At 56.9% G+C, this 15,176-nt stretch overlaps 3 protein-coding genes across 3 annotated transcripts; all 3 read right to left on the reverse strand.

The window, feature by feature from the left end:
* Positions 1–2: 2 nt before the first annotated feature.
* Positions 3–2,952, reverse strand: HDHD3 (haloacid dehalogenase like hydrolase domain containing 3). Its single transcript, XM_072985047.2, has 2 exons — positions 2,794–2,952; positions 3–1,332 (listed from the first exon to the last, which is right to left on the reverse strand). The coding sequence occupies exon 2, from the start codon at positions 1,298–1,300 to the stop codon at positions 572–574; it is 729 nt and encodes a 242-aa protein (XP_072841148.2). The 5' UTR covers positions 1,301–1,332; positions 2,794–2,952; the 3' UTR covers positions 3–571.
* A 701-nt stretch (positions 2,953–3,653) lies between these two features.
* ALAD (aminolevulinate dehydratase) lies at positions 3,654–11,697 on the reverse strand. The gene is made up of 12 exons (XM_072985046.2): positions 11,603–11,697; positions 10,320–10,494; positions 10,044–10,094; positions 8,986–9,082; positions 8,705–8,840; positions 8,232–8,315; positions 7,646–7,734; positions 7,240–7,295; positions 6,831–6,918; positions 6,045–6,131; positions 5,799–5,928; positions 3,654–4,493 (listed from the first exon to the last, which is right to left on the reverse strand). Exons 2-12 carry the CDS (start codon positions 10,430–10,432, stop codon positions 4,426–4,428), a joined length of 999 nt encoding a protein of 332 aa, XP_072841147.2. The 5' UTR covers positions 10,433–10,494; positions 11,603–11,697; the 3' UTR covers positions 3,654–4,425.
* A 427-nt stretch (positions 11,698–12,124) lies between these two features.
* POLE3 (DNA polymerase epsilon 3, accessory subunit) lies at positions 12,125–15,172 on the reverse strand. Its single transcript, XM_020809128.3, has 5 exons — positions 14,992–15,172; positions 14,288–14,362; positions 14,076–14,161; positions 13,477–13,595; positions 12,125–12,967 (listed from the first exon to the last, which is right to left on the reverse strand). The coding sequence occupies exons 1-5, from the start codon at positions 15,088–15,090 to the stop codon at positions 12,780–12,782; spliced, it is 567 nt and encodes a 188-aa protein (XP_020664787.3). The 5' UTR covers positions 15,091–15,172; the 3' UTR covers positions 12,125–12,779.
* Between the last annotated feature and the right edge of the window lie 4 nt (positions 15,173–15,176).

Here is a 15,176-nt window from a genome sequence, read left to right on the forward strand (position 1 = left end):
GATTGTCCAGAAGGTTTTATTTTTATTTTCTCCCCAAAGCACGTTATCTGTCCACCTGCAAAGGCAGTCCAGAAGAGGAGGGTTTTGCCAGTTCGGTGAAATCGTCCCCACGTTTCAAACTGGCCACGAACGTGGCAGAAAGGGAGGTGCCTGGATGGGGCAGAGAGGCCCCCCTTTTGCCATTGGGGTGATCCCTCTGGTTCCCCGACCTCATCAGTGCCGCTGTGTCTTCGCGCTGAGAAGGAAAGCAGTGCTGAATTCCCCTTTTGTCCTCTCACGCTATGTGAGTGGCGGCTTCGCCGGACGATGGTCCGAACGGTCACCATCGTGACCATGAATGAGTTTGTGCATTAACCAGGAAGGGTCGTTGTTTTTTTAATTTCCAAGAAAAACAGGGGAGGGAAAAACTTCCCAGGAGAAATTGGCTTTGATTTGTGGGCCCCACGCCAGACCCCCCAAAAACGAGGTTCCCCATATGGAAAGCCCGGATTTGGCTAGACTAGAACAAACTTTGGATTCAGGATTCAGAACTCACAAACACACACGTGGGCGCACATGCGCCGTGCTCCTCTTAGCCTTGCTCTACAAGAGACAGCAGATGTGGGAGCGATGGCAGGAGATGGGCACGTGGCACCTCGGCCTCCCTCTTGCCCGGCTGCTGAGGGGCCTCCAAGAGGAATCCGTGCATCCCCACGGCCCTGGAAGCCACATAGTCGTTCTCGTAATCGTCCCCCACGTGGGCTGCGAGGTTGGGGGCCACCCCGGCGATCCGGAGGGCCTCCAGAAAGATGCGCCGGTCGGGCTTGGCGAAGCCAGCTTCCTCCGAGGTCAAGACGAACTGGAAGTGCTCTCGGAGGTCGCACTGAGAAAGGAGGTCCGGCAGCCTGCGGTCAAAGTTGGAGACCACCCCCATGGGGATGCCCAGGGCTCGGCAACCCTCCAGCGTCTCCCGGACCCCCGGGAGCAGCTCCCAGTTGTGGCCAGTGCTGTAATCCCAGTACAGCTTCTCCACCAACGGCCGGAGGAGAGCTTCGTCCCGGAGGCCCGAAAGCCGGAAGGTTTCCGAGACCACCTCCATCCACCACCGCTGGGAGGTGAGGCCGCTCTTCAGCCCGTAGTTCGGGAAACGCTGGCTTTGAGCCCGGTAGGCTTCTCGGAAAGCGCGGTCCACGGTTTCAGCCGAGACCTGGAGGCCGTGGGCCTGGGCGTGACCCGCGTAGCTCTGCCCCACCGAGACGCGGAGGCGAAGGAGCGTGTCCTTCACGTCCCACGTCAGCAGCCGAAGCTTCAGCCTCTGCATCCCGAGGAGTAAATCAGCGAATCTCCGTCGGCCTGGAAAGACGACACAGAAGGAAGAAAATAAACTAGGTCTCATTCCCTGACTCGAGGGGGCAAAGCACAGCGGTGCCTCGCTAGACAGTTACCCCGCATGACGTTTTTTTTGCTAGAAACTGGCTTTTTTGCGATCGGTACAGTGATTCGCAAAACAGTGATTCCTATGGGGGAATTTCGCTGGACAATGTTTGGTCCCTGCTTCGCAAACCGATTTTCGCTAGACGACGATTTTGAGAGCTCCCTCCGCGCTTGCAAAACAGGTGCTTTCAGGACCTAAGCTTCGCAAGACAGCGATTTAAACAGCTGATCGGCGGTTCGCAAAGCGGCTTTCCTATGGCCGATCTTCGCTAGACAACGACGATTCTTCCCCATTGGAACACATTAAACAGGTTTCAATGCATTCCAACGGGGAAATGCTTTTCGCTAGACGATGATTGTGCTAAACAGCGATTTCAGTGGAACAGATTATCATCATCTAGCGAGGCACCACTGCATTAATTTTTTCGGTGTACTTTCCATCCCATTCGCCTTCATGCAAAATCTTTTAATTTTTTTCACCAGGAGCAAAGTCAACTTTGTCCTCAACCCTTTCCCCCACCCGCGGAAAAAGGGGGATCGACCTTTTTTCCATTCCCTGGAAGAGATCCACCTGCGGCATGCGTTGCCAGGATCCTGCAGGTGAATGGCTCCTGTTTGGCGGCTCAGCCGGAAAAAAAAAGGCAGCCATTCCAGTTTGGGCAGCAATTTCCAGCTTTCCTAGCGTGATGATGTTGCTCAATAGACCGGCCCAACCAGTTGGTCTGCTGGTGTTGGTCACTGTGACGCGAGAGCCAGGATTTGGAAAATATCTCAAAAAAAACCCTCGCCCTAGCTGGTGGCCAAGCAGGCTGCTCGATCGTGGGGGGCCTGCAATCCTTGAGGATGATATGAGAGAGATTAAATTCAAATATAAATTTCATTTAGGAAGCTGGTTAAGGATGGGGTGACTAAAGGGCATTTAAATGCAATTTTAAAAAATGCAATTTTTAAAAATTGCATTTATTTACCTCTTTAAAAGCTTGTTCTGCAACAAAATGCCCAAGGGTGCTCAATCCAAGAAAACTCTTGAAATGCCAGGAAGAAGCAACGAAAGGGGAAGTTAAGGGAAAGGATCCGTCCCCCCCCCCAGGCGTGGCAGATTTTAAAAGGATCCTGATCCCCATAAGGGAGATTGTAGGGGGGGGGCAGGGGAAGGAGGGCGGCTCTGTCCCCCCCCCATTCCATACGCCCCCTTTTATTGCATGCCTTCTATTAAATGCCCCCAAACTTTTGCAAGAACGGGTGCCTCTGAGCGCGCACAGAGTGCTACCAAGGGTGTAAGGCTCCCGCCCAGAAGGGCCCCCTTTTTTTCCTTGCAGAGAAGCGTGGGAACAGGTGCAACGCCGACTCGCGAGTCGGGATCTTGGCCCAAGCCCTTACCGCAAGTGAGAACCGCTCTCGGGGCGGGAGAGATTGGAAGCCGCACGGATAGCAAAGCGAAGCCGCCGTCAGGACCGGGCTCGAGTGCGCATGCGCGGCGCCGGGCGCACCGGCTTCACTTCCGCCCTTGCCCGGGTTCTGCCAGGAGTTGCGGCTTCCCCGGGGCTTCTCCGCTCGTCTGAATGCAAAGGGGGGGGGGGCTTGATCGCCCCAGCTGGGGCGTTTTGGAGGGTGCTTTTCAAGGAGAAAGGCGCCGTATCAATAAATAAGCAAGCAAGCAAGCTCACTTATTACTTTTTTAAATCGTCAGCCAGAAATCCGTCCGGTGCATCTTCACGGCCACGTGCTGGTCCAGCTTGGATTTTTGCAATCGCTCCAAACAGGGGATTTTTCTTCCTGCTCCATAAAAAGGCGAACCATCTTTCCCTCCCCGGCCCAGCAAGCTCATTTTATTCCTTTTTTAAATCAGCAGCCAGAAATTCGTCCGGTGCAGCTTTGCAGCCACGTGCTGGTCCAGCTTGGATTTTTGCAATCGCTTCAAACAGGGAATTTTTCTTCCCCTTTCTGCTCCATAAAAAGGCAGACCGGCTTTCCCTCCCCAGCCCAGCAAACTCATTTTATTCCTTTTTTAAATCGGCAGCCAGAAATCCGTCCGGTGCACCTTCGCGGCCACGTGGCGGTCCAGCTTGGATTTTTGCAATCGGTCCAAACAGGAGATTTTGCTTCCTGCTCCATAAAAAGGCGGACCGGCTTCCCCTCCCCTACTCCACCCTCAGCATACCCCCCCACCAGGCCTGAAAGACGACCCCCCAAATCCACCTGCAGCCCAAATATTTGCCCATTTTGCACAAAATCAGAAGTTCTTTGGAGTATACAAGATATTTTTATTGGCCTTCTTCAGCTCTTTTCTGAAAAGTAACACACAAGATTTGTACCCTCCACGTTCCCGTCAAAGCCTGGAGGATCCCCCCCTTGCACCCCAAACCCTGCTTTTCGAAAAAGGCACCAAAGCTGCTTTTTAAAAAGTATATTTCCCCCCCCCCTTTCTCGGGGCAGGGTTGTTCTCTAAGCTTTTAAAAATATTTCAGCATTTGGAAAAAAAATATTTATCTGACGTGGTTAAAATATATATATATACCTAGCATCTTTTCAGGAAACGCTCCCCTCTTTGGCATCCGGGCTGCTCGGAGAGGCGGTCCGCAGAATGGCTCTCGTCAATAAAATGGCTACGATGGATAAGGGCGGCGACGTGGGGGTGGGTGGGTAGAAGAATGGAATCCTTTAAAAAAGTTTTTTTTTTAAAAAAAACTAGTTTTTTTAAAGAAAAACTTTTTAAAAAAACTTTCACCCAAATCGAGTGTTTTCTCTTGCATAAACCATTCTGGTTAATTTACAACCCAGCCTTAGCGCAGAATGGCTCTCTGGAGGGCAGGGCAGTTAATAATTTCTCTTTTTTTGCCCGAGGCTGTCGGAAGCCGTGCGTTCCTGATTAAGGAACCCAATCGGCGTTAAGCGTCACCGGGGGGGGAGTTTATTGGGGGGCCCTTGAAATCCATGCGTGCAGACGGAGGCTGTTAGGGTTATCCCGGCTTCTTTGACCACCTCTCCTGGCTCCTAAAGGATGGGGGGGGCTTACGCCCGGTCACCCTTCAGCCACTGCAGGAGCTGCGGCACGTAGTACGTGATGATGATATCGGCCCCTGCGAGAGAAAATATTTATTGAAGAAATCAAAACAAAACAAACACCCAGCAAAGTTTCCTTTTAAAAAGTTGAACGCCTGCCAATCCACTTATGTTTCCCCAGCTCTTTTCGTGTTGATTCTCGTGCGTTCTCCCCGCGAAAAGGGGCTTCTTGACACCATTTGGGGTCCTTTAGAGGCCCTCTCTTCTCCTCTCTCTTCCACTTTTGGATTTCACACCCACGTCTGAGCAGGTGGATTTTTTTTATTGGCCACACAATCCTGAGCCTTTTTTTGATTTACATACAGTGGTGCCCTGCTTGACGATGACCCTGGTAGACGACAAAATCGCTTGACGATTAGTTTTTGTGATCGCTGTTGTGATCGCAAAATGATGGTTCCAATGGGTTTTTTTCGCATTACGTTGATTAGGAGCCTGCTTCGCGCACTGTTTGCTAAACGATGATTTTTCCGGTTCCGCAAAATGGCTTCCCTTCCTTTGCAAAATGGCTGCTTTCTAGATCCCTGTTTTGGAAGACAGCGATTTCAAACAGCTGATTGGCAGTTCTCTATGAGCGATCTTCGCTGGACGATGAGGTATTTTCCCGTTGGAACGCATTAGCCGGTTTTCAATGCATTCCAATTGGGTTTTTTATTTCGCTTGACGATTTCACTTAACAGCGATTTTCCTGGAACGGATTATTGTCGTCAAGCGGGGCACCACTGTATTTGACAATACGATTGCCCTGGGAAAAGTACTAGAAAGCAAGCAAGACTGCAAGAACTGGTCGCGTTTCGCCTTGAGCAAGGAAGCTTGAGGGGAAATAAGCATTTTTTAAAGACTGGAAAGGCTGTCTTTCAAGAGGATGGGGCAGGATCTGTTCACCGAGTGCAGGACACACAATAAGAGGCTCAAGCCAGATTCTGACCCAGGATCCAGAAAAAAAAAACCTTCTTAACTGTTACAGCGGTACGATAATGGAACCCATTAACTCAGGGGGAGGCGGGGAAGCGCTCCAACGCTGGAGGCTTTCAAGAGAAAAATGGACCACCCGTCTGTCCAATCTGCTTCGATTTGGATTCCTGCCTTGAGCAGGGGGGTTGGACTGGATGGCCTTAAGAAGCCCCTTCCAACTCTTGTTATTTTATGAAACCACACAGGAAATATCGGGCTGACGGTGTATCAAGAGTTTTGCTTCAGTACCAGAGACGTGAGCAAGCGTTTGGGGGGGCCTCCTTGGTCCATCCACGGCACCGGGCTCATGGGGTCTTTGCAACCCATGCTCCCCCCTCCTTCCCTCCGCGCCGCCCCCTTCCCTGTCTCACCTGCTCGCCTGAACCCGGCCATGGCCTCCAGGACCACTGCCTTCAGGTCAAAGGCTCCGGCTTGCGCTCCATGCCACAACATGGCAAACTCCCCGGAGACGTGGTAGACGGCCAGAGGATGATTAGGATGCTGGGAAGGGGGGGAGAAAAAAAAACCACAGACACATACACACATATGTGACTTGGAGGTGAAACAGCAGGAAAGCTGGGGACTCCCCCATCTGCCCCGCATTCAGGTGGGCTTACTCTGTCCTTCACTTCCCGCACGAGGTCCAGGTACGGCATCCCGGGCTTCACCATCAGCAGGTCGGCTCCCTCGCGCACGTCCCGGTCCTGCGAGGCAGAGGAACGCCCAGCCCATGAGGAGGGAAAGTGCCGTGCGGCCAGCACCCACTCCATCCCGGGGGGCCCCTAAGCAGACCAGCCCTCCAGGACTGAGGGGAGACGTTTACGGATGGGCTCAATCGGCATATACAAATACCCCATCCAACACGACGGCCCTTTTGATCCAGGAGCTGTTGACACCCATCAAAGCCGCCGACAGCCTCCTTCTTTCCCGCTGGGCGATGTGCGCTCAGTACCAGCATCTCAGCCTCCCTCCGGGCATCCCAGGGGCCGATTCCCCCCCCCCCGCTGCACGAGGAAACTCCAAAGGGGAGCGGCGTGCGCTCTGCCAGCCGGGCTCCCAACAAAAACATCAAGGACAGCCTGCTTTCCCCCTCACTGAGGATGTCCCCGAAAGAGCCGGATCGAAGCCAGCGAAGCAGGAAAGCTGCCCTGGGACCCACCGGAGGGCAGGCAGCGACCCTTAGTCACAGGCTCAGCGGTAATCCCTCGGCCCCAGACGCACTAATGCCTCTAAGAGGATCTTGGTTTCTGGGCCACCGGGCGGTCCCGCCACCGGGCTCTCCCCTGCTGGGTGCCGAAGCAAATGCCCCCCGTCGCTCTCCCACAGCCATCTCCTAAGAGGGCCGCCGGGGAAAAACAGGAACCCCTTCCCAACGGAGTCCGGTCCAGGCGGTTCCTGCTTACCACCGCCCGCAGCGCCAAGCCCCTGGATCCTGGGGGGAGTTGGTAGCACCGCCGGTCTCCAAAAGCGGGCTTCGACTGGGCCGCGTCTCTGTGGAGGGCAGGACCGGGAGGGTCAGTCTCGCCTTGAGATAATCCACCCACCCCCCACCAGCCCATTCCCTCCCCTGGGTTCACCTCTTGCGCAGGACCACCCCCCCCCGGGGAGGGGAGAGCGCCGTCTGGGATACCCACGGTGATCTTCTTTACATCCCTTGAGACATCAACTCCTCCAAGGAGCCCTCTCGAATGGCTAATGGACTGATGGGCTACTGGCCGGGGCCTTTGGGTGAAGCCCAGACTTGGAGACACTCCTGCCTTCCACGAGCCCACCTGCCTTGCCCCAAAAGTCCAGAAACAACAACACACACACCTGAAAGGCCCGTAGAAGCAGGACGCAAACTTAGCGCTGTAGCTCAGGACCGAAACCTGCAGACACAACAGAGATGCGAGACGGTGCCAGGCCTCGGGGGGGGGGGTGAGTGTCCTCCCTCCCTCTCTCGGGCCTGCCAAGGACGGCCCGGCAGCATCCTAACCACCCCCCAGAGGAGGCAAAAGGAAGCCCATCACCAGGGTAATGTCGGAGCCGGACACCCAGTGGCCACAGCAGGACGCGCAAAAGTGTATCCGAGGTCCCGGCCGGGAGAGGGAAACCCCAGTGCCCTCCGAGAACTTGGTTGATTCCTGCATGCCCCACGACGTGCTGACGGAGAGGTTGCCAGGCCTGGGTCTCCCGCGGGGAGGCAGCAGCCCTTTTGCCCCACGGCGCCAAGACCCACCTTGTTGCCCAAGTCGTTGGAGACCAGCGCCTCCTTGATGGCCCGGATGCGGCCGTCCATCATGTCCGAGGGGGCCACGATGTGGCATCCTGGGGGGGGGGGGGGGAGAAGGTGTAAGCGGTCTCCTCTCGTGGTGGGGCAGAGCTGGGGGCCGTCTGAGCTCGCCTCCCCCGAGCAGCCGCGGAGCAGCCCCACAGCCGGCTCGGTCCATTCCCAGGTCCGCCCGCCCGGCACCCGGGCACAGATGGACGCCCAGGACGCATCTCTGCTGACCGACCCCTTTTTGCCCTAGGCAGAGGCTCAGAGCCAGGCTTTGCAGGCACAGCTGGCCTCTCACCCTCGTCCCATCCATTTAATCTGGTCTTAAGGCCACCTCAATTCAGCCCTTCTGGTGGCAGAGAGTTCCCCAGTCGGCCAGAGAAAAGGACGTATTCTTCTACCCAGTTCATAGGCTGCTGCCCAGCCCTAGGGCTTCCCACGTCTTAGGACGGGAAGAGGGCCAGCATCCCCCGGCCACATCCATTTCTTCTTTGAATAGGACACCGGATGGGTGGGTGGGGGGCACACCGCACGGTTCACACCTCACCTGCCTTGGCATACGCCAGGGCCACCTCCGCCAGCCTCCGGCAACTGGCCTCATTCTGGAGGGTGCCATCCTGCCGAAGGATACCTGAAAAAAGCGAGGCACGAAGGTCGACCCACGCGAGCCGCTGACGGCCACCCACGGAGGGAGGTCCTCTCTGCCAAGGGCCGGTTCCCCCCTTTTCACACCAGCGGGGAAAGAACGGAAGCACACCATTCGCCCGTCCCGTACGTGGGAAGCATCTGGCGCCACCACGTTCCACCAGGATTTCCAGGGAGGAACTGGACCGGTTGATTGGCTTATTTAATTTATTTAGGACATTAACCTCTAGGGTGTAAAAGAGGGCATGGCCCTTTGCTGCCCCTGAGCTTCCTCTTGATGCTAGAGAAGGCTGCGGGCATCACGAGGAGGATCTGACAGCAGGACTGGCGCCAAACGCTGGCACAGGCCCGGCAGCTCTGCCTCGCGGCTCTTACCGCAGTGTCCGTGCGAGGTGTACGGGCAAAGGCAAACGTCGCAGGCGATCAGCAGCTCGGGGAACAAAGAACGGATGGTTCGGACGGCCTGGATCACGGGCGTGTCTTCGGCGTCCGCCGCCGAGCCACACTCGTCCTGCGAGGCGGGACAGAAAGGAACCGACCACGTGGTAGCCCAGCTAAAGCCGCCGAGGCCCAAGACGGGAACTCAGCGACGAAGCCCACACGTTGTGGGCAGAAACTGCTCTAGGTGGCAGCTGAAACCCCCCCAGTTTCCCCACCTTGACGGCCTTGCTGGGGACCCCAAAAATCAGCACGCACTTCAGCCCGTCGGCCACCAGCGGGCGGAGCAGCTCCTCCAGCTTCTTGACGCCATACCTGGGGGGGGGCGGGGAGATCCATGAGCAAAAGAACGGGGTATGGGGTCACTAAGAATTGCCCCCAACCTTGAACACCAAGCCCACGGACTTAATAAGAAGCCACGCGGTTGAAATGGGGGCTGGATCAACGACTTCAGGACCCATCCAACAGGAAGGCGTTGGCGCTCCAGGGACGGAGTGGGGCTGTGCCAGCCCACCCACCTTCTCCACTACCCCAATGAGTGGGCCGGCCGGGAGCTCGGAGGGAGCCTTATCTCTCTCCCTCCCGAGAAGCCGCCAGCAGAAAAACCTCTATCGCAAGGCAACAAGACCTCCTATCAAAGCTTATCAGCGGAGCCGGCTCTCCTCGGGAGGAAGCCTTTATCTGGCAGGCCTCAGAGGAGGAGGAGAATAGGCCAAAGGATAAGGCGCTCACCGCCCTTCCCTCCCATCGTCGGCATTGTCTGCCAGGGGTGGACCCGCCTCTTTCCCCTCAATGGCTGCTGTCCGCTGAACGAAACCGTTTTTTTGCCTTTAGGATAAAACCTTCACGTGGGGCCAGGAAGGTAGAGACATGCAGCTCCCCTTAGGCTGCAGAGCAAGTAGGGGGCTGTGCCAATGCCATGGCACCAGAGGAGAGGCGGCTTCCTCCCCTTCTCTCGGGCTGGAGAAATGAAAATCCCACCCGCCGGGCAAGGGGGCACCAAAACCAGGGCTTTGCCCGGTCAAAGGAGGAATGGAAGCCGCAGGGAAACCATGGAAGGAGGCTTGATCGGCCTCGGGGGGGGGGCAGCCCAGGGGCAGAGGGCGCCCGGCTGGCATGCAGGCATCTGCCTGTTCAAGCCCTGACACATCTTGACAGGCAGGGAAGCAGAAAGAGCCCTTCCAGGCTTAGGGAGGATGCCGTGCCAGTCAGAAGACTTGCCACCCGGGTCTGGGTGGGAGAGGCGGGTCCGGGTAGGACCGATGCGCCCACTTACCGGGCTTGACCAGGCAGGCTGGCGATGGGCTCCACCGCATCGGGGGTGTCCCTGGAAGATTTAAGGGAGGGGGGAGGGAAAAGTAAAGGCGGGCAGGAATAAAAAAGCCTTGCCACCCCTTGCCAGCGCTCCTTCGTCAGGAGAGGGTGTGCGGTGGCATCCACAGGATGGGAAAGGATGGAGGGTCGGATCTTCCCCTCTCTCCCACCCCCTCCACAGGCCAGCCGGGAGCGCCAGGAGGGTGCCGGCGCGGCCCAAAGTCCACCCGAGACTCACGTAATGAAGATGGGGTAGATGAGGTGGCTGGCGTCCAAGGCAGCGGCCGTGGCCTGCCAGGCGCGGAGGACGGGGTGGAAGTAGCCGCTGTGCAAAAGGGCCTCGGGCTGCATGGTTGGGTTTCTTGCGCCGGAGAGCGAGGGGGCTGCGGGGGCCGAGGCTTCAAGGCAGAGACCTGGGCATGGGGGAAGAGCGTCTGCCTTGACACGCGCCCGCCTCGCCCTCGGGTCCGGCTTCTGGGAAACTCTCCCCTGCACGGCTTCTGAGACGCCCTGGGTCTCCCTTGTCCCTCCCCCCTTGCAGCTGAGGACACATAGCACGGGGGTGGGGGAAAGAAAGCAGGCTCCCCCCCAGCCCTACTTATGGGGCTGGGAGCACCCTCTGCAATGGCCCAGGCTGGAGGACCAGGGGGCATAATCTGAACTCAGGGCTGGGGGCTTTGCACACAGACAAACAGAGATCTCTCAACCATGTGCGGAGTGCATGCACCCCGAGTCAGGCACAAGGAGGAAGGGCTGATTCCCTCTCCCCCCCCGCCCCCCACAACCTTGGCCTCTCTGGTTTCCAGAAGGAAGGCACTGCCCTTGCTGGAAAGCAAAGGGGGGGGGAGATGTGGGGCAGGAAGGGGCTTGATCTTTCCCCATGCTGGAAAGGAGGAGACCGGGCGCCCCTGGGGGAAAAGGGGACCCCACTGCAGCAGCACCTCCAGCGGAAAAACTCCCCCCCCCCGGCGGCCTAGCTGGCTGGCCCCGATCCGGACCTCCTCCGCTCCCCCCACACCCTCCCCGGCTGGGATTCCGGAAGCAGCAGCAAGAGAGGCGGAGGAAGGACTGGGGAGGGAGTGTGTGCTGGGTCGGGGTGCCTGCAATCCGGGCCCTGCCTTGGGGGGGGGGCGGGAGGGGAGGAGGAGAAAAGACAGCAGCTTCCCACGACACAGGTAGACTGCTCCTGACCGTGGAGGCTCGACCGATGCCCCGTAGAGGACGCTTCGCCCTTGTTCCTCCGAGGCCGGGTGTTTCTCAAGAGCCAGGCGGCGGCCCAGGATCAAAGGGGACCTCGTGGCTCCCGGGGGGGGCGCTGGGGTGGGGGATCAGGCTCCCCTCCCCACCCGTGGGAAGCACCAGGGGCTGCCCCATAGGGGTCCCCAGGGTGGGGGGGGCACAGGGGCAGAAGGAGCCGCTTGGGGGCCAGCCCAGCGGAGATCAGCCCGGAGCCCCCGGGGAGGGGCGGGAAAAACCTGCCCGAAAAGGCGCCCCCCCGCCCCCTCCCCAACCCCGGCTCACCGCCTCCGCTGCGCGTCCGTCCCGCCGGAATCCCCGCGCTGGAGGGAGTCCCCTTTCCCTGGAGCCCCGCCCCCTCATTTGCATGCCCCCGCCCCCTGCTTCCTTGGAGAAGCGCAAGCCTCGCTTCCGCCTTCAGGACGTCAGGGGTTAAGGCCGCCCGGAAATAAGGAGTGGAGCTAGAAAGGCGACTAGGTCTTTCCTTCCATCACAACTCTATGGCTGTGGAGGACCCAGATTCCCTGCCAGGAAAGGCTGAATCAATGAATACAGGGGTGGCTTTTCTTTCTGGGACTCTCTAAGAAACTTCTCAAACTCTCCAGGGAAAAGAGCAAGAATCCTCACAGGCTGGTATAGCAAGAAGGGCAAGGGGAACATCCTCCATCATCCTTCCAAAATGCAAGAGAAGTGGGGCAGGGAGGTGGGCACTCCCGGAGCTTCTGTCGCCGGCTTTACTGGAGAAAGACTGCTCAAATCCAAGCGACACCCTGCCCAGCGGAGAATAAACCAGCCCAGTCCAGGAACAACTTTGCAATGTTATCTTTAATGGAGTTCTGTCAAACCAAGAGAGAAAACAGCGGAGAAAAGAGCCGACAGAAGCTGAGTCGCTCTACGTCCTGACCCGCAGAGAGATCACCAGAGCCGTGGGAAAACAGGAGCTTGGAGCAAAACCAAAACAGCATCCTCAGATCAGAGAGAAGGGAATGGGGGTGTTTGTTGTTGGGGTGTGAGGGAGGAGAAAACAAAAAGGAGTGACCTCCCCCCTCTCTGATTTTGCCCAAGCCCTGCCTGATCACCGCTTCATTTCACAGCGTGTCTCGGAACCAAACCAGGCAAAGCCAACAGTAGAAATTAGCCATTAAAAATATATATATTTACACCAAACTCAGCTGGTTCGGCCTTGAGGCTTCCCCGTCCCTCCCCCAAATGCCATTCTACATTTAATGAACCACCCAAGTCCCTTTCTGTTCAGAAATGGATTCCTTTGCACAGAGGGTTTGTTCCAGTCCGGGACAGGTGGGTGAGGAATGGGTCCGGCTCCGCGCAGCAGTGGCTGCCTGTTGCTTCTTCAATGAGGTGCCCTTTAAGTCACTTGGACCGCAGGAACCAGCGGCTGCAAGGGGCGCGCTTCCTTCCCACCCGAAGGAAACCGAGGCAGGGCAAGCTGCCCCGGGTGGGCTCAGCTATCCACCTCCTCCTCCTCTTCCTCCTCATTTTGCTCCTCCTCCTCCATCCTTTCCTCCTCCTCCTCCTCATTGTTCTCCTCCTCCCGGTTCTTCTCAGAGTCTTCCGAGTCCTCTTTCTTGTCTTGGTCTTTCTTCTTAAGCTCTGCGCCTCCCCTTTTGCCTTTCTGCTCTTGCCTGTAAGCTGGGGGGAAAAAGGAGGACACACCAAAACCAGAGTCAGATGCAGGTTCTCAAAAATGCTGCTCTTGGTATATTCTTGGTATATTGGGTGGGTCGGCCCTCTGGAGCAGCAGTCAAGGGGCTCCCTATGGACTGGCGATGTCCTGCCTGCCATCCCTGTAACTTCCTCCCTGTCTGGCCTTGAGCATTGCCAGGACTGGTAATCAAAGAGCTTTTTGCTGTCTTTCTGGTTTAAGAAATACAAGCTTTGCCTCTCTTCTGCTACCAATCTGAAGCCCAAGGAGACCTGCTGCCTGGTGCACCAGTCACTGCTGGTATATGGCAGATGCTGCCCCAAAAGGTCTTCTTGTCCCGGCCACACTCTGGGCACATCCCCACCAAAAAGAAAAAAAGGGTGTGTGTGTGTGACTGTGAAGGCTGAGTCACTGCTGGATTATCTTCTTGCCAAGGGGAACACACAAAAGCAAATTAATCTGCAGCATCTCTCATCATAAGACGCTAAGATGTTACCTTCTAAGGATTCTTTTAACGGTGTTATAAATCTTTGAAACTCCATTTCCTCCATGGCTGACAGGACATCTCCAGCGTTCAGGGTTTTCCTTTTTCCCTTCATTGCAAAATTATTAGCGCTAATTAAGGAGACAGAGAGAAGTATAAGAAAGCAACATAAAAATTGTCTGCGTCGATGGTCATTTTCCTTTTCTACATTCCCCTCCCCCTGAAAAGGTATGAGTTCTAAAAACACCTTCTTAAAATTGCCAATGATCTGAATGGAAACAAGGGAATTCAGCCAGGCTGTCCCCAACCAGTTGTCCTCACTCTCATTGCTATTTTTAGGAAACACAGATTTTTTTAAAAAAAAGTTGCATTAGTATTATATATTAATGTATTTGTTTATTTCTACTTTTATCCTGCCCAACTAGTAGCAAAGCTCTGGGCAACAGATGCAGCCACACACGACAATAACGGAAAAGCAACTTACCCGTCACCCCCTGTGAGACGGAGATCCTGATGGATTCACAGCACAAAAACTCTACCCCAGGAAAGCCGACCGACCCACAAACCCACCCACGTTGCCTGGAACCACCGAAGCCGCTGGACACACTCACCAGGATGTGGCGTAGAGCACAAAAACGCTAGCGGCTCGTGAGACGGCGCTCCGGGCTTCTTTGGAAATGTTCACTCCGTCAGGAAGCTGCGGTGAAGAGAGAGAGAGGGACGTCACCCCCTGGAAGCCCACCACCTCCTCAGCTCACAGGCGGGTAAGGATGACCCCCCCCAAGCTCCCCCACCACCACCCCCATATCTTTTTTTTACTCACCGCTTCCTTGATGATGCGGGTGATGACCGCGTTGGGCAGGTTTAGGTCTTCTGGGCGTTCGGCCATGGCGGGCAGCTGGAGAGGAGAAGGGGGGTCAATCAACCACCGATCAAAGCTGTGCACCTCCTCCCCACATTCCCTATGGCAGTGGTCCCCAACCCTTGGGCCTCCAGATGTTCTTGGACTACAACTCCCAGAAGCCTTCACTGCCCACCATCTGCTGGCCAAGATTTCTGGGGGTTGTAGTCCCAAGAGGCTCAAAGTTGGGGGACCCCTGACCCACCCCATGGGAGGCTTGAGGGCCAGACCAAAAAAAAGGGGGGCGCTGCCCCAAATCTCTGCTTTTGGAATTGGGGGGGGCTCTCGGGATTGCCTCCCTTTAACTTCACCCCAAGGCTGGGGAAGGGGGAACTTTGAGGGGTGGAGGGAGCCTCGGGGCATGTGCAGAGCGCCTTCCTCTGGGCATGCGCAGAGCGCCTTCCTCTGGGTATGTGCAGGGCGCCTTCCTCTGGGCATGTGCAGAGTGCCTCCTCTGGGCGTGTGCAGAGCGCCTCCCTCTGGGCATGTGCAGAGCGCCTTCCTCTGGGCACGTGCAGAGCGCCTTTGGGTATGTGCAGAGCGCCTCCTCTGGGCATGCGCAGAGCGCCTTCCTCTTTTTCCTCCCCCTGCTTCTCCCCCTCCGGCCGGGAGGCCTCCCCGCTTACCGGGCCCGCAGCGCTTCGGCGGCGGCTCCTTTCCAAAGGCGCGCGAAAAGAGCCTCGGAACCGTCCGCGCAGGTCTGGCCTAAGCCACGCCCCCCTCATTCCCCAGCATCCTCCGCGGCCTCCCTTTTCCGCCGCCCAAAGGGGAGCCCAGAATAAAACGAGGTTTATCTACACTTCCGGCTCCA

This window comes from Pogona vitticeps, chromosome ZW-PAR (assembly GCF_051106095.1).
Source record: "Pogona vitticeps strain Pit_001003342236 chromosome ZW-PAR, PviZW2.1, whole genome shotgun sequence".
Classification (NCBI taxonomy): Eukaryota; Metazoa; Chordata; class Lepidosauria; order Squamata; family Agamidae; genus Pogona; species Pogona vitticeps.

Excerpts from the sequence above, each read along its gene's own strand:
- POLE3 (XM_020809128.3), bottom strand. The coding sequence starts at position 15,090 with ATGAGGGGGGCGTGGCTTAGGCCAGACCTGCGCGGACGGTTCCGAGGC. Across the intron at positions 14,363-14,991 it reads GCCGAAGCGCTGCGGGCCCG|CTGCCCGCCATGGCCGAACG; the intron begins GTAAGCGGGGAG and ends TCTCCTCTCCAG. Across the intron at positions 12,968-13,476 it reads GTTAAAAGAATCCTTAGAAG|CTTACAGGCAAGAGCAGAAA; the intron begins GTAACATCTTAG and ends TTTTCCCCCCAG.
- ALAD (XM_072985046.2), bottom strand. The coding sequence starts at position 10,432 with ATGCAGCCCGAGGCCCTTTTGCACAGCGGCTACTTCCACCCCGTCCTC. Across the intron at positions 8,841-8,985 it reads TCCCCAGCAAGGCCGTCAAG|GACGAGTGTGGCTCGGCGGC; the intron begins GTGGGGAAACTG and ends CCCGCCTCGCAG. Across the intron at positions 6,919-7,239 it reads TGCTTCTACGGGCCTTTCAG|AGACGCGGCCCAGTCGAAGC; the intron begins GTGTGTGTGTTG and ends TGCCCTCCACAG.
- HDHD3 (XM_072985047.2), bottom strand. The coding sequence starts at position 1,300 with ATGCAGAGGCTGAAGCTTCGGCTGCTGACGTGGGACGTGAAGGACACG.